The sequence below is a fragment of the Cherax quadricarinatus genome, chromosome 14 (assembly GCF_038502225.1).
Source record: "Cherax quadricarinatus isolate ZL_2023a chromosome 14, ASM3850222v1, whole genome shotgun sequence".
In the NCBI taxonomy this organism is placed as follows: Eukaryota; Metazoa; Arthropoda; class Malacostraca; order Decapoda; family Parastacidae; genus Cherax; species Cherax quadricarinatus.
Window position 1 is genome coordinate 40,907,694 of NC_091305.1, and position 25,700 is coordinate 40,933,393.

The 25,700-nt window shown below is 37.1% G+C and overlaps 1 protein-coding gene across 2 annotated transcripts in view; it reads left to right on the forward strand.

Moving 5' to 3' along the window:
* The window catches only part of LOC128698468 (uncharacterized), a 113,894-nt gene that overhangs the window by 68,253 nt on the left and 19,941 nt on the right, over positions 1 to 25,700 (forward strand). For both annotated transcript variants that reach the window (XM_070084973.1, XM_070084974.1), the window contains exon 6: positions 10,551 to 10,758. In XM_070084973.1, coding sequence (XP_069941074.1) covers positions 10,551 to 10,758 — 208 coding nt within the window. The remainder of the gene's footprint in view (positions 1 to 10,550; positions 10,759 to 25,700) is intronic.

Genomic DNA, 25,700 nt, shown 5'->3' on the forward strand with positions numbered 1-25,700 from the left:
TAGACCTACATGTGAGAGAATGGGTCTGCATGGTCAGTGTATTTAGTATTAAAAAAAATCCTGCAGCATGAGAAAAAAAAAACTGTGTTTTTGGTTTAAAATGCCAAATTTGAGGTGTATTTTCGTATGGTATTTATGGTGGTTGTATTCTCATTTTCTTGGTCTCATTTGATAGAATGGAAGATATATTACAGAAATAGAGGTGATTTGATTGGTTTCACTATGAAAAGTACCTCGAAATTGAGCTCAAAGTAGCGAAATGTTCGATTTTTGCAGATGTTCAAGAGTAAACAAATAATGTCACCGTCCAATACGTGTCCAACTGGCCAGTCTAATATGTAGTCACGAATGGGTTGACATTATTTATACAATTACTACAATAATACAGTAGTCTGCATAATAGTAAATCTTATATTTTTTGTGTGAATAAAAATTCAAAATGGAAAGCAAGAGTAATATAAGAGGGGCCTGGAGACATGACTAATGAACAGAGAAAATGTTATTTTAGTGCCAGAATGTCTGCATTGCTTTTTCTGGACCCTATTTTGAAATTGGCATCTTTTGAAATTTGTGTGAAATTGGTCAAATTGCCAGTTTCTGACCACTTTATTGGGTAGTTGAAATTGGTAAATGGGTGGTTTCTTGTACTCAGTCGATAGAAGAAATGGAGTTCTAGTGAAATAGCTACAAGTTTGGTCGACTGGAACAATGGAATTGGCCGAAAATAGTACTCAAAGTGGGCAAAATTGAAGATGCGTATACAGTATATCGCCGAGACCGTTAACTTCACGAGAGCGTAATTCCTTAAGTTTTCCATCAAATTTTATACTTTTGGTGTCATTACCATCGGGAAAAGATTCTCTATCATTTCATAGGATGTTTTTTTTTTTATTTTTTTAACACTGAGAGCAAGTTTGTGAGCAGGGGTCTCAACAGTGAAAGGGTTAATATATGATAGTGTAAGCATGTTGTCAGGCCTTTATATCTATTTAAAAGTGAGAAAAGCACTTCACTTTATGCCAATTTTCTCTATGGCAGTAGCCTGGAACCTAACCTGCCGTATAATCAGGGCTGTCCTGTAACTGGCCGACTGCTAGTTGTTCAGTCAGTTAAGAGGACATGGCCATCTTTCAAATATTCTTTTCTCTGAAGGATACTTAGTTTGTTTGGTGTGTGTGTGTAATGACTTAAGTAATTTCATCACAAAAGGCTTGTCTTCATTACTGCCTCTTTTCTGGAGATACTTGTAGACCTACTACAAACCTAATTGTCTATTCTTTTCAGTTGCACAATATTGTTTTTAGTCAAAACTGTACAAAATTTGGGATCCTGAGGGAGGTAATTCCTTTAGATGAAGTTGTCATTGTCACAGGGTCAGACCCCCTCAGCTTCATGGTGTGTACATACCAGTAGAAAATGGAATGGGACCATATGAGCTGGACAGTGGCTGAGAGGTACTAAAACTGGTAACTCAATAGGTACTAAGGTAAGTTGTTCATTTTTTTTTTGTTTTTGTTTTTTTCAGAAATCTTACAAGAGTCTATAGAAGAAAAAGGGCCTAAGCTATTCAGAAGGGTTATAAATGGCAGAACAAAGGAAATAACTTTGATACAGCAGGAGACCAGATACTATAACATACACAAAAAAAAATTCATAATAACTTTTCATGTATACAGGGTCATTATGCCTCTGTGTCATTATGTGTCTCTACTGTGAAGAAAAGGCACATATTGTAGAAAAAGCTTTTATTGGAACAGCTTACGCAGAATGAAGCACTGTTTCAATTAAAGTTTATTCTATAGCATGTTTTCTTCACTATTGTTGGCACTGTGCTGTTTGGAGTCATCTTTAATACTGGTTATATATTTATGATATTACATTAAAATGAAATTTCCTGTGTACAATTTGTATTTTCACCATTTCTTGATTCTTGCACAAGAGCAGTATTTTTCAACAAATCTCTTCAACCCTTTCAGGGTCCAAAGGCCAAATTTCAAAGTGTGCACCAGTGTCCAAGAATTTTAAAAAAATAATTTTGTTATTTTTTCTTATGAAACGGTAGAGAATCTTTTTTTGAAGGTAATAAAACAAAAAGTACGAAATTTGATGGAAAATTGACGAAATTATGCTCTTGCGAATTTTTATGTGTCAGCAATATTTATGCATCGGCGATTTTGCTGACTTTGACTCCCATTTTAGGCCAATTATGTTACTCCAGTCGACCAAATTCTTAGCTATTTCACTAGTATTACTTCTATCGATTGAGCACAAGAAATCGCCAAGTCAACTGTTTTAACCCTTTGACTGTTTCCGACGTATAAATACGTCTTACGAGCCAATGTTTCTGACGTATTTATACGCATAAATTCTAGCAGCTTCAAATCAAGCAGGAGAAAGCTGGTAGGCCCACATGTGAGAGAATGGGTCTCCATGGTCAGTGTGCACCATATAAAAAAAATCGGGGAGCCAGTGGTGCATTGTGGGAATGCCATTTCAGTTGTCATTTTTCAGCATGTCTAGGGGTAAGAAATATGTGATTCCCCAGCAAATCTGGGACTCTTCTCTTCCCAAGTGATGCTCTAACACAGATGGAAGTGTCAGTGAAGATCAATTTCATGATTTGGAGGAGTTTGAGACCAAAAGCAATGGAGGAGGAGGAGGGGGAGGAGGGGAGGAAGAGGAGGAGGAGGAGGAGGAGGAGGGAAGGAACAGGAGGAGGAGGAGGAGGAGGAGGAGGAGGAGGAGGAGGAGGAGAAGAGGAGGAGGAGGAGGAGGAGGAGGAAGAAGAAGATGTAATAATATTGTTCCCTTGAAGCAAGAAAAAAAAAAGTCCACCCCATGACAGTGACAAGATAAGGGGAGATAACATCTGATAAGAGCTGACTTTGATGAGGGTAAAGGAGGGTAATATTACATGACCATTGCCCTCCCTTTGTTTTTGCTGGTACACAAACATTTCTGTCTGTCTATTTGTCTGTCTGTCAAGCTCCCTGTCTGTCCATCTAGCTCTCTGTCTCAGAGAGAGCCACAAGACTGTGTCATCACGTTTACTCACATCTTCAAGCAGAGTATAGCACTTTGTCTGGATTTCTTGGGTTATCCTAGGTAATTTACACTATGTATACTTGTATTTATGTGTACCTGTGAGACAGAGATAGGCAGACAGATAGAAAGAGAGACAGATTGAAAGATATAAAATGAGGGAGAAAGATAATTAGATAGAATGGAGGAGGGGAAGCAGCATCCGACCCCATTGTTTTGACAGGCGGTAGGGTAGTGACTAATGACACAATATGTCACTTTGACAGCTGCCGACTCCTGACTCAAAACAATTATAAGCCACACACTCGCACACAAGGAGGAGGAGGAGGAGGAAGAAGAAGAAGAGGAGGAAGAAGAAGAAGAGGAGGAAGAAGAAGAGGAGGAGGAAGAAGAAGAAGAGGAAGAGGAGGAGGAAGAGGAGGAGGAAGAGGAGGAGGAAGAGGAGGAGGAAGAGGAGGAAGAGGAGGAGGAAGAGGAGGAGGAAGAGGAGGAAGAGGAGGAGGAAGAGGAGGAGGAAGAGGAGGAGGAAGAGGAGGAGGAAGAGGAGGAGGAAGAGGAAGAGGAGGAAGAGGAAGAGGAAGAGGAAGAAGAAGAAGAATTGTTTGTTTGTTTTTGTAAACAAGTTTTGTAAACAATATATTGATAATTATGTTTGTGTGCTTGTTGTGTTGTATACAACGAGTGTATATATATACATTGCACCCTACTTTGGTCTCATAGGCCACATAAGTTATGTGAAAAAATAAAATAGTGAAAAAAACAAAAAACCTTCAATTACAAGTAAACTAAAGTTTACCGGGTGAGCGGCAGTCGCCGCTGTTGCCATACGCGGCTCATTTTCTGCAAACTTCATGGCTCTATATCTCGGTAAGTACCGATGGCAAAAATTTTTTTTTTGGACTAAAACACTCAGAAAAATAATCTTAACATTTTCATAAGAAAAAATAATTTTTTTTTTTTTTGAATATTTGGCGACATAGAATGACAGTTTCAGAGAGGGACCTGAAACAGTCAAAGGGTTAACTACAAAATAAGTGATCGGAAATTGGTAATTTAGCCAATTTAATGCAAAGTTCAAAATATTCTAATTTCAAAATAGGGTCCAGAATAAATAATGCAGGCATTCTTGGAACTAAACTAACATTTCCTCTCTTCATTAGTTACGTTTTCAGGCTTTACGAATTAATTCCATTTTTATTTTTTATTCACATAATGAATTTTTATTCAAACCATAAAATAGAAGATTTACTGTTATGCAATATTGTAATAATTGTATAAATAATATCACCACATTTGTGAACATATATTAGACTCGCCATCTGGCGTGTATTAGACGTGTGGGATCATTTGTTTACTCTTGAACGTCAGAAAAAATTTAACATTTCTGTTATTTTGAACTCAGTTTCAACCCATTTCCATTACTAAAACCAATCAAAATCATCTCTATTTCTGTAATATATCTTCCATTCTATTTAATGAGACCAAGAAATCACAAACTCAGCTATAAAAAACACTGCAAAGTCGCTGTTTTAATAAAAAATTACGGTCTCAGTTTTTTCTCTCATTATGCCTGTGTGCTGCAGGATTTGTTTTATGTGGTGCACACATACCACATAGATGTATTCTCTCATATCTAGGCTCAAATTTACCGCTCACAGCTTATCAGAGTGAGCTGAGCTCATGGCGTAGATCTACGGTTTGGACCCTCAACATATAGCCATAGATCTACGGCACAGATCCTCAAAGGGTTAAGAGCAAACCTTTCCGTCTGTCCTCAATAGACTCAGGAGAACACCCATCCACGAAGGTGGTGATCCAATAGATTTAATTCTAACCTGTCATAAGTATCCAAAATTTTAAGGAAGTAATCAAGAAGTACACGTACATGTACTTAACCAAGCACTGTATACATCTTGTCAATTTGGAAATTATAAATGATGCAGCATTGACAGCACTTGAATAAGTATCCTATTGAACTTTTTAATCCTTTCAGGGTCCAAGGCCAAAATCTGAAGTGGTGCCCCAGTGTCCAAGAATTTTCAAAAAAAAAAAAATGTTATTTTTTCTTATGAAATGGTAGAGAATCTTTTTGTGAAGGTAATAAAACAAAAAGTACGAAATTTGATAGAAAATTGACAAAATTATGCTCTCGCGAATTTTGATGTGTCAGTGATATTTAAGAGTCAGTGATTTTGCCAACTTTGACTCTCATTTTAGGCTAATTACATTATTCCAGTTAACCAAATTCTTAGCTATTTCACTAGTATTACTTCTATTCTATCGATTGAGCACAAGAAATCGCCAAGTCAACTGTTTCAACTATAAAATAAAGTGATTGGAAGTTGGTAATTTGGCCAATTTAACACTAAGTTCAAAATATTCCAATTTCAAAATAGGGTCCAGAATAAACAATATAGGTATTCCTGGCACTAAACTAACATTTCCTCTGTTCATTAGTTATGTTTTGAGGCTTTACAAATAAATTCCATTTTGATTTTTTATTCACATAATGAATTTTTATTCACACCAAAAAATAGAAAATTTACTGTTATGCAATATTGTAATAATTGTATAAATATCATCACCACATTTGTGAATGTATAATAGACCCACCAGCTGGTGTGTATTAGACGTGTGAGGCCATTTGTTTACTCCTGAACATCGGCAAAAATTTAACATTTCCACTACTTTGAGCTCAGTTTCAAGCCATTTCCAGTGCTAAAACCAATCAAAATCATCTCTATTTCTGTAATATGTCTTCCATTCTATCAAATGAGACCAAGAAATCGCAAATACAACTACAAAAACATATGACAAAACACTGCAAAGTCGATGTTTTAATCGAAAATTACGGTCTCAGTTTTTTTTTCTCTCATTATACACAGTGTGTTGCAGGATTTGTTTTATGTGGTGCACACATACCACATAGATGTATTCTCTCATATCTAAGCCCAAATTTACCACTCACAGTTTATCAGACTGAGCTGAGCTCATGGCATAGATCTACGGTTTGGACCCTGAACGTAAAGCTGTAGATCTACGGGACGGACCCTGAAAGGGTTAATGAGCTGCAAGAAAAGTTTTGATATGGTTGACTACAATTCTCTTGTTCACAGGCTTGATCAATACAGACTCAAAGGCCACACTTACACATTTTCAGTCATACCTCTGTAACAGACATTGTGCAGCAATAACACTTCATCTAGTACTCTACCAATGAATTTGGGTGTCCTCCCAAGGTAGCATTCTGGACATTCTTTTCCTCATCAATATTAGTGACCTACCTAATGTCCCCCAAGAACTGAAACCTGTACTCTGCTGATGACACAACTTTTAATATATTTGGTCCAGACTTTTGCCCTTTCTTCCCTTCCTCTCCCTCCTGTTAGCAAGCACTGTAGCTAATGATGATCTAGAAATGATCATCACCAGGATAATTACCAGCAAACATGCCCTTACTATTAAAAAGAAAATATTTTGCACATTCTGGAAAGACTACCGCATTTCACAGCTTATTAGACGCAGTTTTTCATTAAATGTCTCCAAAAACTACCCTGCGTCCTATAAACGGAAGGTCAGTGATGGGAGCTATAAGTTTTGGGTGTGGGGTGGGCTGTAGCTCTCCCAGCTACATCTAACGCCGAGCCATTGAAACTAAAACAAGTCTTGTAAGCCATGAAATATGGTATATTCTCAGTTAGACATTAGAACTGATGACTCTGTTATAGTAAAAAGATGAGGAAATTCTGGTCTACTTGTTTACAACAAACTGAAATTTAATGCTCATATCCAGCAAATTTACACATAAGTATCTAAGACAGTAGGGGCTCTCAGGAAAATTTACTGTTATGTTCACTACTTTTCCCTCATCAACTATGTATACATAATACATGTTGGGATCTAGTTTGGCAGCTCGCCTCAAGCCAGTCATCACCCAACAAAGGCAGTTCTCGCAATAGTCACAAACTCTAATTACACTGGTCAGCAATGGCTTCAATTTGTTTAAAACATGTTTCTAACTAATTATGGTATACTAAATTCAAATATGAACTTAGTTTTGCTTCAGTGTGTACAGTTTCTGTGAAATAGAATCTCACAGGGGATGATTTCATTAAGTCATTATGGAGAATGGACATCGGGTAACCTGATGATCGGTTTGACGGTCATCTACTGCTGGATGCTGGTGCCAGAGAGCAATACAGCCTCTCCTCACTTAACGATGGAGTTCTGTTCCTAAGACCACGTCGGTAAACGAATTCGTCGCTAAGTGAGGAGCATACAGTAATGATAGTGGGTATGTGTCAGTCATCTTTGATATTATTTTAATGTCACCTTTGCACCATTTATAACATTTCTGATATATTTTTAAACATTTATACAGTAGTGTACAGTATATTGTAATAAACAGAATAGAAGAAATCAGCTCTAATATACATTATTTAGGTATGCATACTGGTCAGAGAGCCCGTCGTAAGTCTGAGTCATCGGTAAACGAGTACGTTGGTAAGTGAGGAGAGGCTGTACTCAACTCTAGTGAAAAAGCCTAAAAATTGTGATGTAAATATGTTTGTATGACTATACAATTTTTTTTTGCATATCCAGTAGATGTATAATGAATTTGTTGAGAAAGATTAGTTTTTGTCATTGCATGCACCACACTTAATATCTTTGCATAATTTAATAACTCAGATTGTTAGGTAACATGTCATGTGGTTCTTCAACCTTAACCCGTTCAGGGTCCAGACCCCTGATCTGAAACTTGTCTACGGTCCAAGAATTTTGCTGCATCAATGATATTTGTGCATCAGCAATTTTGCCCACTTTGATTCCTATTTTAGGCCAGTTACATCGTTCCAGTCAAATCCTTAGTTATTTCACTAGTATCCCTTCTATTTTATCAACTGAGCACAAGAAACTACCCAATCAGCTATTTCAGTTACCTAATCAAGTGATCAAAAATTGGTAATTTGGCCAATTTCACAATTTCACACAAATTTCAAAATATTCCAATTTCAAAATAGGGTCCAAAATAAACAATGCAGGCATTCCTGGCACTAAATAACATTTTCTGTGTTCATTAGTTACGTTTCCAGGTCTTGCACATGAATTCCATTTTGATTTTTTATTCAAAAAGTATTTTTATTCACCAAAAAATATTTACTGTTATGCAGTACTGTAATAAGTGTATAAATAATATCAGAGCATTTGTGAAAGTGTATTAGACCCACCAGCTGACATGTATTGGATGCGTGACGTGATTTGTTTACTCTTGAACATCGGCAAAAATCGAACATTTCCTCTACTTTGAGCTCAATTTCAGGCTATTTTCAGTACTAAAATCAATTAAAATCATCTCTATTTCTGTAATATATCTTCAATTCTATTAAATGAGACCAAGAAACCATGAATACAACCATAAAAACCATACGAAAATACGTACACCACAAAGTCTCTGTTTTAATCCAAAAACACAGTCGCAGTTTTTTTCTCATTCACTGCATGATAGTTTTTTTTATATGGTGCACACTTACCACAAAGATGCATTCTCTCATATCTAGGCCCAAATTTACCGCTCACAGCTCATCTGAGCGAGCTGACCTCATGGCGTAGAACTACGGCATTAATCCTCAAAGGGTTAAATAGTCAACATATTGGTCACAGGAGTCATGATCAGCTCATCTAAGTTAGCTTAAAACAACTAATTTGGTTTCTGACCTGGATAAAAAGTTAAATTTTGTTGGCTGGTATTATAGGTAACATACTATGCCTTTACTCAGGCCCATGAACCTACAAAATATAAATGCCATGCATACATTCACTACTACTATGCACTCCAAATCTTTAGAACACTTTACTGAAATTTGGAAATTTGGAAATAACTAGAGAGGTATCTCATTAGAAACAAATACCTCTCTGTTACCCCTCTTGTTTGATTGAACATATGCAGAAATTCTCTGCAGTTTGAAGGGCCAAAACATATGGAATAACTTATCAGACTAACTAAAAAATTGCAACGGTGAATTTAAATTAAAGTTAAAACAAATGTTGTGTGCCTAAATACTGTAGTCCAGTTGTTTCTAACCTGTCACTTAATATTTTTATTGAATAATCTCTAATTGTTAATTAATCTTTTATTATTTCATAACTACCATTCAACCTTTTCCAATTTAGTTACTTATAAAAATTGCTTCTTTAGTTTATTTTTTTTTTTTTTTTGCTGTTAATACCTTATATTGAAAAGGTGCAGGGTTAATAAAAATATTATCCAGTGGGCTGAGGAGGGGTTGTTGAGATGGTTTGGACATTTAGAGAGGATGAAGCAAAATAGGATGACTTGGAGGGTGTAGTTGTATAAATCTGTAGTGGAGGGAAGGCTGGGTAGGGATGGTCCTAGGATAGGTTGGAGGGAGGGGGTAAAAGAGGTTTTATGTTCATGGGGCTTCGATTTCCACCAGGCATGTGTCAGCATGTTAGGTTGAAGTGAGTGGAGGTCAATTTTTTTTCAGACTTGACAAACTCTTGGAGTGTAAGCAAGGCAACATTTTGTGAAGGGATTCAATGAAACCAGTTAGCCAGGCTTGATTCATAGAGGTGGGAAGTACAATTCCTGCACTCTGCAGGAGGGGCAGAGATATTTGCAGTTTGGAGGGGCATCAGAACTATAGTATTAGCACACCTATAGCAAAACAGTGATAGAGTGAATGATGGTGATAGATTTTTCTTTTTTGGATTGCCGTGCCTCATTGGGAGACAGCCAATGTGTTTAAAATAAAAATCTTGTATTAGATCTATAAGTATATAACAACTCCTCAACTACTGTACGTATAGTCTTCTAGTGTTAAGTAGTTTTAGTCCTAGTTTTAAGTTTTTATGTGAAATGCTCTGCATATTATGGGCTTCCAGTATATTGAATCATTTAGGCATAATGAATTGAAATAAATTATTATTATTATTATTATTATTATTATTATTATTACTGATATTAATTTTATTGTACTATTTTTGGAATCCCAAATATCTAAATACTATCACTTCCTCCATACTGTCGCTTTCCATTAATTATTTATACAACACGAGCATAATGTTTTATGAATATTGAACTTGAATTTGAAGTTGAGTACACTTGTTGCTTCTTCAGATAATGTTAGTAACGTCATAATTTTTTTATTTAACTGGCATTTCTTTAAGAGTGGTTCCTCTGTTAAAATATTTACCCATTCTTTCAGTTTTGTTAACATCTCACAACAGCAGATGGTGGTTGCCTCAGGAATTGGATCATAAACTCAGTGTTTACATCTCACAAGAGCAGATGGCAGCAGCCTCACATATAAGAATGTAAATTCATGTCCTCATGTCTTCGATAGATATTTCAGTTGTTCCTTTCATGTGCACGATGTACAGAGATATGTGCAAGTTGAAGTGAAGGTGCCGGTGTTCTCACCGCTGTTATATATGCTAATACTATCTTCCACAGTGATGGATGGCATCGCCACTTCTTGTGTTTTCAGGAAATCTTGGCGCTCAATCCATCTACTATAGTTAGAGCTGGCCCATCACTAGTGAGCCTCATAATAACTTTGGTGCATGTGCTTCATGCCACAGCAAACTTGCAAAGTCAGAGTGCACTTAGCACACTCTCACTCAGGATGGATGCCACCAAGGTTCTCAATGCTATTATGGATAATATTATGTGCAACTCTGAAAAATATGAAAAAGGTCAGTTATACTTTCCCCAGTTAAAGAGAAAATAAAAAAGTATTTACAGTGTTATCTGCATAGTACACACATATACATTCATGCATATATATACATATACGTACATATTTATAGTTTATACATAAAGGCAATTGCAAAGTCTCGTAATTACTGGATACTTTACAGCATTGGAAAAGAGAAAAGGTCAGCAGGAGGATTTCAGATCTTTGTGGCTTCCTCATCAGTGCCAGTAACAGTTCACACAGATGTTCTTAGAAAGGCTTGTCCATGAACTGTTTATTATTAACTGTACTGTCAAGTTTTAAGCTATGTATAATCTCATGTCTGCCCTAAATGTATTGCATAATCATGGGCTTTTTCATGTGTAACTCAATCTCTGTTAATCAATCTCTGTAATTCAATTGTATCTCTGTGGAAAATAAACTTGTAATCTTATACTAAGGTGGAATTCAAATTCAGTAAGCAGCAGAGAGATTGGCACTGGCACATATCACAAGGATGTTAGAAAACTACTACAAGGTATGTGCCGGAATTTTAGAAATGTCTCGGTAACATTAATTGATAAATTAAACATTGTGCCCTCATTGTTTATTAGTATATATTAGCAAGACATTAGTATGGCTTTCACATCCTTCACAGAAGACCATCTTTGTAATCTGAGCATAGACAGCTCAAATTACAAAGAGCTGGCAGTGCCGACTTCTTTGTTAGTTTATGAATTTTGTTTACACTTCAGTGGATACTCTTACTCTAATTTCTTTTGTTGGAAGTGTTTCTGCCACTGATGTGTCCACAGAGATCTGAAAAGCTTTTGCCAACCTTAAATATTTCCAGTGTTGATTATAATATCCAATAAAGCCGAGCTGCCTTGAAAACATTTTTTTTTATATATAAATTCTGCCTCGTATCTTGATAGATATATTCACATGAACTAAGGTATGCAAATTTTACACCAAATCAAACTTAGCTACCTAACCTAGCCTTGATAAGATTGATATACTGTAGATTAATATTACCCAACTTACCTAAAGTAAACTAAAAATTTAATATTTTTTAATATTAAAGAAACATTTATTTTTTGAGGGTCAAACTGATTTTTGCAGTTATGGAGTTATTGTAAAAATAAACATACGCTCTGTTTGTTTGGCATAAACGAGCACACTAGCTATATATGTTTTTTTGGCACTGACCCACAGAAAATACACTCACTATCACTCATTCTCTAGTTGTATTCCCAGAAGTGCCTGGACATTATAATTCAAATGATGCGCAAAACATCAAGATCTCTTCCACCCATTCTTCACATTGCAATCACTGTATTTTCCAACTCAAGAATTTAAGTTTAGCTTACCTGTTTTATTGATTTCATTTGCTGATGTTACCTGCTCACACTCCATCTACACAGTAGATCCCATAAACCATCTGTCTAATTCACTCCAGTCTAACATGCTCAATACTGGATGCTCAAGCCTCTACCACATGCAGCCTTGACACTCTTCTTTCAACCTTTACACCTTTCATCCACCTGAGATTTATACACCATCAGAATCAACCTGCCTCTCCCACCGAGGCAAGGTGACCGAAAAAAATATACTTTCACCGTCATTTTCAGTATCACTGTCTTGCCAGAGGCACACAGATAGGACAATTTAGATGTCTCTCTAAACAGCAAATATCCCAACCCCTCTTCCAGTCTCTGAAATCTACTTTTATACCAACACACAGTTTCTTATTTATATTCCTTTTTCTCTTCTATTAGTCAGCACACTGATCTCAACTATGGCATCTGCACTGCTTGCAGCCTCCTCCTTTCTGCAACATTTGAAGATCATGCCTCACACCCATATCAAAATAATAGTACTGCTATACTTGGGTATGTTTCTCTTGATCTCTTGATAAATTTCTTTGCACAGACAACTCAACATTCTGTGCACCTTTCGTATACTGTATTTCATGGATCCATCTACTGACACATCCACATCCAAACACCAACATATTCCATCCATTCTAATTTCTGAGCCAAAGTTACAGACTTGGCTTGTATGAGAAATATTGTTTTGCCAGACTAGCCGTGAGTATTATTTTATTTGATTATGCAATATCTCCATGAAAATTAGTCTGAAGCTCACAAAATTAATGTCATTTATATTAAATGATATTAACTTCATTTAAGCTTGTGTCAATAGCTTCATTTCTTTGGTAGAGATTGGTGATTAAATGTAATTTAATAATTACACTATACATTATCTTAGCTCTATATTGTAGAATTAATTTTTTCCTGTTTTTATCAAATGCATAATTTTTGTTCATGACATTTCTTTTGCATGTATGGTGAGCTCAAATTGGTGTGGTAAAAATATATGAAGATCAGTCGTAGGCATAATAATTATTATGGTGGGTGACGCTGTGTCCAGTGTGTGTGTATCACACTCACGCACTCTTCAAGGGAGATGCCTCAACACCAGTGAAGGGCTCTTCATCCAGAGAATTGGAGCTATCCTTCTCTGGATCAAATTTGATTACTTCCAATTCCCCAAGGCGCTGTATAATGCCTGAGGGTTTGGCGCTCCTAAATGATATATATATAAATAAAATAGTGACTTAGTGACCAAGACTCATGGGCTGGAAGGCATCTGTGACTTGTGGACTCTTACGAGGGTAATTTGTGAATTTTGTCAATTATCAAGTTTAATCCAAGGAAGAGGAGGGGAGTGCTTATTCCTTGGATCAAGAGCCCCTTCACCAGCATGAAGGCACAGCCCCCTTAAATCAGGCTTGTGGTAATTGGAAATTTCTTCATTGAAGGTTCTGTAAGTTCACTGATTAGACATATTCATTTTTCTTGATTATTTTTAGTGTATAATTGATTTTTTGGGTATGTTCATTTTATGCATGTGTGGTGGGGTTATATTTGGTATTGTTAAGTTAACAATTATATATTCACTAACTGCAGTGTTCATTAAAACACTCAAATTTTTTTCTATGAAATGCATTGATTTCTTGTAGTCTATCTTTTTTTATAAACACATATGGAAAGTTGGTAGGTACACATGTCAAAATTTAAAAAAAAAAAGTATTTTTTTAAATACATATGATGGTCAATAGGATAAACTAGTGTGCAGCTATTGCCACCTCCTTCCATCCACTTAGAAAGTTTGTCATCACATTCCCTTTCCTTGCCAAGGTCACTACCTAAATGAGTAATCCTGTAGAACAGATAACCCTTGATTTTCTTTCTAGTTCAAGCAATATGTAGACTGTGTGTATGTGTGTGTATGCATTTGTTCGTTCATTATAGAAGTCGGACTTATAATGCCTGCACTCTGAAGGATTGATGTGGTTCTTAGGATAATTTGAAATGTGATGCACATTCACTTCTGGCAAGAGAGTAGCAATGGTGAGTGTGTTCCCTTTGTTGGGTCACTCCGTCTTGCTGGAAAGTGGATGGTGTTTTAAAAAATGTAGAAAAGAAGTTCAGTATGCAGGGATAATGAAGTGTGCAGTGCAACCACTTAGATAGTGTGTGTAGTGGAGGTAAAAGTTTGACAGACTTCTGGACATATGTGTGTATAGATGAGTGACTGGTATGTCAGAGTATTAGTTTGTTTAGTTAACCCTCAGTTAATGATCTAGATTGGGACTGTAGAAAACATTCATTATTTAAATTTTGTTTGACATTATTATTCCAAATATAGTTTCCCATGTAGAGTAATCAGTGTCTGAATATTGAATAGAGCAAGCACCAGGGTCTGAGTTTGTCTGAGCATCTGAGACTGCATTCTATTTATGGCTTTACTCTGCTCGCCTTATGGTGATGCGATGGGAAAACATACCCCATTGCAAGATCTTGGAAAAATAGTGCCTAGCCACTTGGACACTACCTGTGAAACCTTTGGTTTTACATTCAGACAGGGTTTCTCCATTACTTATACCCTAGAAGGGTGTTTCAGAGCCATGAATGTGAATGTTCCAACAAATATAATTTTCACTTCAAACACTGATTTGAAAGTTACAAGGAGATTACCAGGGAACTTAACCCTTTCAGAGTCCAGAATTTTGTTACTTTTTCTTATGAAATAAGAGAAGGTAATAAAACAAAAAGTATGAAATTTGATGGAAAATATATGAAATTACACCATCGTGAATTTTGCTGTGTTGGCAATATTTATGCATGAGCGATTTTGCCCACTTTGAGTCTTATTTTAGGCTAATTACATTGTTCCAGGTGACCAAATTCTTAGATAGTTCACAAGTATGCCTTACATTTTATCGATTGAGCACAAGAAACTAACCAGTCAACTACAGCCTCTCCTCACTTAACGAAGGAGTTCTGTTCCTAAGACCACGTCGTTAAATGAATTCGTCACTAAGTGAGGAGCATACCATAATGGTAGTGGATTTGTGTCAACTGTCTTTGATATTGTTTTAAACGTTTATACAGTAGTGTCCTGTATATTGAAATAAACAGAATAGAGGAAATCAGCTCTAATATACATTATTTAGGTGTAAATACTGGTCAGAGAGCCTGTCGTAAGTCCAAGGCATCAGTAAACGTGTATGTTGCTAAGTGAGGAGAGGCTGTACTTCAACTACCCAGTAAAGTGATCAAAAATTGGTAATTTAGTAATTTTCACACAAATTTCAAAATATGGTCTGGAGTAAACAGTGCAGGCATTCGTGGCACTAAAATAATATTTCCTCAGTTCATTAGATATGTTTCTAGGCTTTACACATGACTTCCATTTTGATTTTTCATTCCCTTAAAGAATTTTTATTCACACCAAAAAGTAGAAGATTTACTGTTATGCAATATTGTATAATTGTATAAATAATAATGTAGTAGGTTGGTAGACAGCAACCACCCAGGGAGGTACTACCGTCCTACCAAGTGACTGTAAAAGGAAAGCCTGTACATTTGTTTTACATGCTGGTAGGGTTGCTGGTGGCTTTTTTATGTCTCATAAACATGCAAGATTTCAGGTACGTCTTGCTACTTCTACTTACACTTAGGTCACACTACACATACGTTTATGTATACACACTCATCTGAGTTTTCTTTGATTTTTATCTTAATAGTTCTTGTTCTTGTTACTTTTCCTTTTATATCCATAGGGATGTGGAATAAGAATCTTTCCTCCATAAACCATGTGTGTTGTAAAAGTTAACTAAAATGCCGTGAACAATAGGCTAATAACCCCTTTTCCTGTATAACCTGCTAAAAGAAAAAGAAGAAAACCATCAAAGTGGGATGTTTGAATGTGCATGGATGTTGTGCAAATGATAAGAAAAAGATGATTGTGGATGTTATGAATGAGAAGAAACTGGATGTCCTAGTTTTAAGTGAAACAAAACTGAAAGGGGTAGGAGAGTTTCCGTGGGGAGAAATAAATGGATTAAGTCAGGGGTTTCAAATAGAGTTAGAGCTAAAGAAGGAGTAGCAATAATGTTGAAGGATAAGTTGTGGCAGGAAAAGAGGGAGTATAAATGTATTAATTCAAGGATTACGTGTAGTAAAGTAAGGGTTCAATGTGTAAGGGGGTTATAGTAAGCATATATGCACCTGGAGAAGAAAGAAATGTAGAAGAGAGAGAGAGAGAGATTTTGGGAAATGTTGAGTGAGTTTGTGGGGAGTTTTGAACCAAGTGTGAGAGTACTTGTGGTTGAGGATTTCAATGCTAAAGTGGGTAAAAATGTGGAGGGAGTAGTAGGTAAATTTGGGGTGCCAGGGGTAAATGAAAATGGGAAGCCTTTAATTGAGCTATGTGTGGGAGGAGGTTTGATAACAAATAATGCATATTTTAGGAAAAAGAGGACAAATAAGTATACAAGGTATGATATAGCATGTAATGAAAGTTTGTTAGATTATGTATTGGTGGATAAAAGGTTGATGGGTAGGCTTTAGGCTGTACATGTTTATAGAGGGGCAACTGATATATCGGATCATCATTTAGTTGTAGCTACAGTTAGAGTAAGAGGTAGATGGGACAAAAGGAAAATGGTAACAGCAAGTAAGAGAGTTGAAAGTGTATAAACTAAGGGAGGAGGAAGTTCGGGTGATATATAAGCATCTATTGGCAGAAAGGTGGGCTATTGCAAGTATGAGTAGTGGGAGGGTTGAAGAGGGTTGGGATAGTTTTAAAAATGCAGTACTAGAATGTGGGGAAGAAGTTTATGGCCATAGGAGGGTGGGTGCAAGAGGAGAGGAGTGATAGGTGGAATGATGAAGTAAAGGGTGTGATAAAAGAGTAGAAGGTAGCTTATGAGAGGTTTTTACAAAGCAGAAGTGTTATAAGAAGAGCAGAGTATATGGAGAGTAAAAGAAAGGTTGAGTGAGTGCAAAAGAGAGCAGATGATAGAGTGGGAGAGGCACTGTCAAGAAATTTTTATGAAAATAAGAAAAAATTTTGGAGTGAGATAAACAAGTTAAGAAAGCCTAGGGAACGAATAGATTTGTCAGTTAAAAACAGAGTAAGGGAGTTAGTAGATGGGGAGCTGGAGGCATTGGGTAGATGGTGGAAATATTTTGAGGAGCTTTTAAATATCGATGAAGAAAGGGAGGCGGTAATTTCATGCACTGGCCAGGGAGGTATAACATCTTTTAGGAGTGAAGAAGAGCAGGATGTGAGTGTGGGGGAGGTGCGTGAGGCATTACGTAGAATGAAAGGGGGTAAAGCAGCTGGAACTGATGGGATCATGACAGAAATGTTAAAGCAGGGGGGATATAGTGTTGGAGTGATTGATATTTTTGTTTAATAAATGTATGAAATTGGCAGAGAGCAAGTATAGTCCTTTATATAAAGGGAAGAGAGACAAAAGAATTTGTAAAAAACATAGGGGAATAAGTTTACTGAGCATACCAGGAAAAGTGTACAGTAGGGTTATTATTGAAAGAATTAGAGGTAAGACAGAGAGTAGGATTACAGATGAGCAAGTAGGCTTTAGAGTGGGTAGGAGATGTGTGGATCAAGTGTTTATGTTGAAGTATATATGTGAACAGTATTTAGATAAAGGTAGGGATGTTTTCATTGCATTTATGAATTTAGAAAAAGCATATGATAGAGTGGATAGGGGAGCAATGTGGCAGATGTTGCAAGTATATGGAATAGGTGGTAAGTTACTGAATGCTGCAAAGAGTTTTTATGAGGATAGGCTCAGGTTAGGGGGTGTAGAAGAGAGGGAGACTACTTCCCGGTAAAAGTAGGTCTTAGACAGGGATGTGTAATGTCACCATGGTTGTTTAATATATTTATAGATGGTGTTGTAAAAGAACTAAATGCTAGGGTATTGGGGAGAAGGGTGGGATTAAATTATGGGGAATCAAATACAAAATGGGAGTTGACAGTTACTTTTTGCTAATGATACTGTGCTTATGGGAGATTCTAAAGAAAAGTTGCATAGGTTAGTGGACGAGTTTGGGAGAGTGTGTAAAGGTAGAAAGTTGAAAGTGAACATAGAGATGCGTAAGGTGATGAGGGTATCAAATGATTTAGATAAAGAAAAATTGGATATCACATTGGAGAGAGGGAGTATGAAAGAAGTGAATGTTTTCAGATATTTAGGAGTTGACATGTCAGCTAATGGGTTTATGAAGGATGAGGTTAACCATAGAATTGATGAAGGAAAAAAGGTGAGTGGCGTGTTGAGGTATCTGTGGAGATAAAATATGTTATCCATTGATGCAAAGAAGGGAATGTATGAAAGTATAGTGGCACCAACACTCTTATATGGGTGTGAAGCTTGGGTTGTAAATGCTGCAGCGAGGATATGGTTGGAGGCGGTGGAGATATCCTGTCTAAGGGCAGTGTGTGGTGTAACTATTATGCAGAGAATTCGGAGTATGGAAATTAGGAGAAGTGTGGAATTAATAAAAGTATTAGTCAGAGGAATGAAGAGGGGTTGTTGAGGTGGTTTGGTCATTTAGAGAGAATGGATCAAAGTAGAATGACATGGAGAGTGTATAAATCTTTAGGGGAAGGAAAGCAGGGTAGGGGTTGTCCTCAAAAAGGTTGGAGGGAGGGGGCAAAGGAGGTTTTGTGGGCGAGGGGTTTGGACTTCCAGCAAGCATGCATGAGCGTGTTCAATAGGAGTGAATGGAGACGAATAGTTTTTGGGACCTGACGAGCTGTTGGAGTGTGAGCAGGGTAATATTTAGTGAAGAGATTCAGGGAAACCGGTTATTTTTATATTGCTGGACTTGAGTACTGGAAATGGGAAGTACAGTGCCTGCCTTTTAAGGGAGGGGTATGGAATATTGGGAGTTTGGAGGGATATGTTATATATCTTTATATATGATTCTGAACTGTTGTATCTGGGTGCCTCTGCAAAAATAGTGATTGATTGTGTGTGAGTGAGGCGAAAGTGTTGAATGATGATGAAAGTATTTTCTTTTTTGGGGGGATATTTTCTTTCTTTTTGAGTCACCCTACCTCGGTAGGAAATGGCCGACTTGTTGGGAAGAATATATCAGCATGTTTGTGAACACATGTTAGACCCACCAGTTGATGTGTATTGGATGTGTAATGTGATTTATTTACTCTTGGACATTGGCAAAAATCGAACAATTCCGCTATTTCAAGCTATTTTCAGTCCTAAAATCAATCAAAATCATTATATTTCTGTAATATATCTTCTGTTCTATCAAAAGAGACCAAGAAACCATGAATACAACCATAAAAACCATACAAAAATACATCGCAAATTCGCTGCAGGGTTTTTTATATGATGCACACTTACCGCACAGACCCATTCTCTCATATCTAGGCCCAAATTTACCACTCACAACTTATCTGAGTGAGCTGAACTTATCACGTAGTACTACGGCATGGATTCTCTCTTTAAAGCCATAGAACAATGGCATGAACCCTGAAAGGGTTAATATTGCCAAGTACAAAAAATATAAGAACAATTTCTTGCCATCCATAGTGACGGCGAGCGTCATTTCTCATGTAACTTTCAGAGTTTTCCCAGCAACTAGTGTGTTAGCCAGAAACAGTGTATCAATAATTGTGTTGGATGATTTTAAAGTATGTGGTAGCCATGTCATAAACATCATGGCTGCCTGCACAGGTGTTTAGGTGTTAGGCTGTGAGCTGACTCACTCACCATTCCTGTTCTTGCATATTGGTGAATGTATTCAAGCACAGATAAACCTCTCATTAATGTATTTTAGCAGTTTTGGGCAATAAATTGGCCCATCAAATTCTCTACTTTTCAGACAAAATGGACAAAAGTCTATAATTCCGCATTTTGTCCATATGGATAATATCCAGTTGTCTTCTGAAGCATCAGGCCAAGTCCACTAACTTTTACGTTTGTCTGGTACTGACACGTCTAGGCCAAAATTTACCACTCACCGCTTATCTGAGTGAGCAGAGCTCATGACATAGAACAACGTGAAGGACCCTGCCTTCAGTAACAGTTCTATGTGATGGCCACTGTAAGTGTTAATGAAGTCACGTAAAATGTTCTAAATCCAGGGAAAAATTAGAGGCTGAATGATAAGTGCATGCATGAGTGAGAACAAACAAACCGGTGCAGGTGGCCTACAGCTCAGGGAGCTATGACAATGATCAGGTCCTGGACACAACCTCATTGGTCCATACCAAACAAATATCAGAGTTAGCAGACTTGGCCTGATAGTTCAGAAGGCAACTGTACACTATCGTTATGGACAAAATGCAGAATTACAGTTTTGTCCATTTTGTTCTGATAATTAGAGGAGGCTGGAGGCAGTGGATATGTCGTGTGTAAGGGCAGTGTGTGGTGTAAATATTATGCAGAGAATTTGCAGTGTGGAAATTAGGAAGAGGTGTGGAATTACTAAAAGCATTAGTCAGAAGAGGGGTTGTTGAGATGGTTAGGTCATTTAGAGAGGATGGAACAAAGTAGAATGACTTGGAGAGCATATAAATCTGTAGTGGAAGGTTAGCAGGGTAGAGGTTTTCCTAGGAAAGGTTGGAGGGAGGGGGTAAAGGAGGTTTTGTGGGCAAGGGGCTTGGACTTCCAGCAAGCGTGTATGTGTGTTATATAGGAGTGTATGGAGATGAATGGTTTTTGGGACCTAATGAGCTGTTGGAGTGTAAGCAGGATAATATTTTGTGAAGGGATTCAGGGAAACTGGTTAGCTGGACTTAGTCCTGGAGGTGGAGAGTACAATGCCTGTACTTTAAAGGAGGGGTTTGGGATATTGGCTGTTTGGAGTGACATCTGAACTGTCGTATCTGAGCGCCTCTGCAAAGACAGTGATTATGTATGAATGATGGTGAAAGTGTTGAATGATCAAAGGTTTTTCTTTCTTTTTTGGAGTTTTCCATCTTTTGGGACACCCTGTCTTGGTGGGAAACGGCCAACGTGATAAAAAAATTGAAGCATTTTTCTGGCATTTTTTTTTTTTTATCAAAATTGTTGAAATCCATTAATGAGAAGATTTACTTTGTGTTAAATGCAGAATTGTCTGTTAGTGTGACAAAGAAAAATAATCTCATTTTGGATTTAATGGAGAGTTGGCTTTAATGGACACCTCCAGCATCCCTTATTAGCCCATTGAATCAAGGGTTCACCGTGCTTTGGTCGCTACAAGCTTGCAAACACCAAGTAGTGGCCATACTGGGTGCAGCTCCACTGCTGACGAAAGACTCCAAATTAACATTAAGAATACTTTGAGGCTTTTAATAAAAAATGTAATTCATTACTGTATCAATTTTATATAATTGTCTTCACTTTAACTCTCTTGATAGAAGATGGGGGAAGGAGGGAGGGAAGCTGAGAATATTTTAACATTGCTTGTGTATGTCCTTCAGGAAGGCTGCCTCTTCACAGTTGCAACAACATACCCCAAAAGAAGCATTTTTTTACCACATCAGCCATCTCTCACCATGATAGGGTAACCCAAAGGAGGAAACACTCACCATCATTCAATAGCTGTCTGGCTAGAGGGATGCAGACATGACAATTGAAGGACAATCCAAGTTGCACCAATTCCACTACCCCGCTCAGAGTTCAGGCACAGTACTTCCCACCTCCAGCTAACCGGTTTCCTTGAATTCCTTCTTAAATGCCCCAGGCCAGCCTTAAGGAGTAGGAAGACTTAAAAGCTATCGTTGATATGTCACACGTATAAATATTAAATTGTTTACACTCCAACAGAACACTAAACTTGAACAACTTATCTCCACTCATTCCTGTACATATTAACACTCCCACATATGCATGCTAGATTCTCAAGACCTTACCACCTAAAACCTCCTTCACACCCTCCAGTCAACCCTTCCTGGGACATTCCCTACCCTCTCCTGCCATCTACCCAGATTTACACTCTTGATCAACTAAACTTGGTCCATCTATTTTAATTGGCTATGCCATCTCAATAGTCCTTCTCTGCTATCTGAATTATAACCCTTCATTTCCCCACACTGTCTTTAATTTCTATACTTCTAATTTGCAGTATAAAATTTACATCACATTCATCTCAAGCATGATTCAAAAACAGGCTGCAGCAGTAGGGAAAGCTCTTGAAATACATTCAAGATATATTATTCAAAGTGATGAACAAAGTATAATGGTACAATACTGAAATTCCATCCAGTTTCTTCACTTTTTACTTCTGATGATGTGAACAGAGGAGAACCAGAGAATATTGTGTGCTTCATCTGCTGATGTAAGAAACAGATGATTTAATCATGCCTCTGTATTTTGAAAACTAAAGTGCTACAGACAACTCACATGTGGGAAAGTTAGTTATTATAAATGGTACCGTATTGTTGAGTGTTGTAGGAGGGCTTCATCTATAGTATATCTTGTAGTGAGTGGTAGCTTAGCAAGTTCACAACTAAAAGAACCTGGATTGAATCCCAGGCTGGGAGACATATGGGCATGTCTCCTACCACCTGTTACTTTTGCTTCCTAGCAGCAGATAGATACTTGGGTATTAGTCAAGTGTTGACAGTCACATAATGAGGTAGGGGCAAAAATGAGCTGCAGTAGAAACATGCCTTACTGCTTGTTTTTTTTTTTTTTTTTTTTTTTGGGGGGGGGGGGTTATTAAATCATTGGTTAATAGTCCAAATAAAGTCATCTTCTGCTGTAAAGAAAAGTCACAGTCACATTGCAGAACAAGCTTTTATTGGGACAACATTTTGCAGTGTATAGCGTTTGATCAGGTGATTGAGAGGTGCATGCACGTACTCTACTCCTGGGAAAAGCGAGGTCAGTTAAATCATTGGAGTCTGATGTATTGTGGGTCTGTCAACTCCGCACCAGCTACACTCCATAATTATTTTAAAATTCTTTCTAGTTTCTGATTGACACATTGTGCCCATTCCTGTACAATTTGTTTTTGCAGGTGCTCTGTGAGCAGTTACTCAAGTTTCTGGTCAAGACACTTTTTCTAGTGTTCGTTGGCTCTGGAGGCTGACCTTCCAAGGGAGGTTACTTGATGCTGATGAGGGGCTCTTGATCTAACAAATTGTAGTTATTCTCCCCTTCCTTGTATTGAACTTGATTGTTTCCTGTTCTCCAGGTGCTATATAATCCCAGTGGCTTTAGCACTTCCTCCTAAATATAATACTATGGAGATTGTTATTTTGAAAATTAAAGTACAGACAATTATAATGTGGAAAAGTTGACATTAAGTACATGTGCAAGTTTATACATGATACTGCATTGTTGATAAATTATTATTGGAGAATTGCATTGATATTGTGAAGTAGGAAATAAAATTAGGCCACACGCATGATTTCACCCATGGTTAACCACAAAATGGTTGGGGTTTTAAGCCCTCGGCAAGTGAGACCTACAACTCCAGGCCAGTGCATTAACCACTTGGCCAGCTGGCTCATAAAGATTCATCCAACAAGATATATTTCTGTACACCATCACTAATGTCCCATCACTGACGTCCCATCACTATGCTCTAGTGAGGAACTCTGTTGAAAACTTTATTGAAGTCTAAATAGATGCAGTCTGTCCATACATTTATTTCTTGAATAATTTCTGTGACTGTCATGATAGCTTAATTGACTGGTTTTACATAAATTTGCTGATTGAAAATTAAATTGTTTGCTTATCAATAGTCATTTGCTTTCCAAGTGTTTTATCGTCTTTTCCAGTAATTCCACAACACTGGTTGCCACTGAAACTGGCCTGTAGATTGAAGTTCCTCATCTGTGTCCTTTTTTTTTTTTTTTCCTAGCATAATGTGTGCCATTTTCATTTGTCCATTTACCTTCTTGTGAAATCTTCCCCCTCAAAATTTTACAGTGGATAAATTTGTCTTTTACTCATTTCTTTAAGATTCGTGATATCATTATGTCTGATCCTATTATGTTTTTGTTTGCATCTAGTTGTAGTGTTTTTATCTCCTCTTTGGATGTTTCAGTCTCTTCTGTTTTAGTTGGCTGTTCAGTGTTTAAAGGAATTACCTGTAAGGTTTCCTCTGTTATAAAAAAAACTGAGTATTTCATATTTAGTAACTTATACATTGCTGCTAATTCTGTGGTTTTTGCTCTTTCCTTTAATTACAGTAGTCCCCTTGTATCTTCAGGAGATACGTTCCAAAACCTACTGTGGATACCCGAAACCGTGGATAATAGGAAACCCTATATATATAAGTCGTTTTTTGTTTACATACATACCTATGATAAAGATTAATTGATAAATTATGCACAATTAGTCGAGACTTAGCACTTTTTTTTTTCCTTACACAGGGTTTGACAAGGTTAAGGATCCCTAGCTTTATTGATAAGCTATTTACAGGTTAAGGATTCCTAACTTTATTGACAAGCTAAGAGCTGTTACCTACATCAGCTCATTTGAAAGCATTTTTATTGTTATGAGACATACAAGTAGGAACAGGATGCAATTGGAGCCATCTGTGGGCCAGCATTTTCATCTGATCAACTGACTTTATCTCGTTGACATAATGCTGTATGAATGTGTTCCATACTTGAGTCATCCTGGGGATAAATGATATCAGATGAAGTGATGTTCTGGAGAAAGGTACAGCCAGAGTGAAGTTGCTGCTTTCTGCCCATCTTGTGGTATAGACGCTTGCTTCATGCTGTCCTCAAAGTGGATCCAAGTGTGGTACTTTGACAATATTGGCCTTGTACATAACAGTAAGGCCACCCACATCCCTCCTGTGTTGAAGGCTCTGCTGAAATGACATATCTTTCCTGGATTGGTCCATGTGAGAGATGAGACATCTTGCTCTGTTCTCTGCTCTGTCAAGCAGTCGCAGATGAGAGGGGGAAAAGCACTTCATGCCACCATCATTACTTTTACACTTTGAGGCCGCTATTAAGTAAAATTAAGGGTTATTTTCGGGCCATGGTAAACTGTGGATATCTAAATCCACGGAAACCGAATCCACGGATACAGGGGTTCTGTGCTGTACGGGGGTTCTATACTGTATTTAACTCAATAGCCCTTGTGGCTTAGCGCTTCTTTTTGTTTATAATAATAATATACTGTATTTGTATTTTGCTTCACATTTAGCTTGCTTTTTATAAATTTGAATAACATTAAATTCTGTCTTATTCTGTCTTGCTCTTGTCTTGTATACTATTTCAGAATTTCTTTCTCCCTTCATTCATTTTCATATTCATTTTTGGCTTGTCAGAATCTTATAAATCCTTAGGTTTGCATGTGTTCTAAATTAATTCTAAATCCTGTCTTGTTCATTGCTCTACAGAACCCTCCACTAAACCAGTCTTTTATTATTAGGTCTTTTGTTCCTTTCTGGGAAAAATGTTTGATGCCAATTTCGTATACAGTATGTTGCAGAACTCTTTGCTATCTTGTTTATATATTTTTTTTTAACTCAGTGGCTGTCTTTAACTCACTGTTGCTGAGTCATACATTCTATGTGCAGGTTATTTGTGTAAATTATTCCAGCCCCAGTATTGCATCTTCATTTTTTATTCATTCTGTCTCTTGCAAAGTAG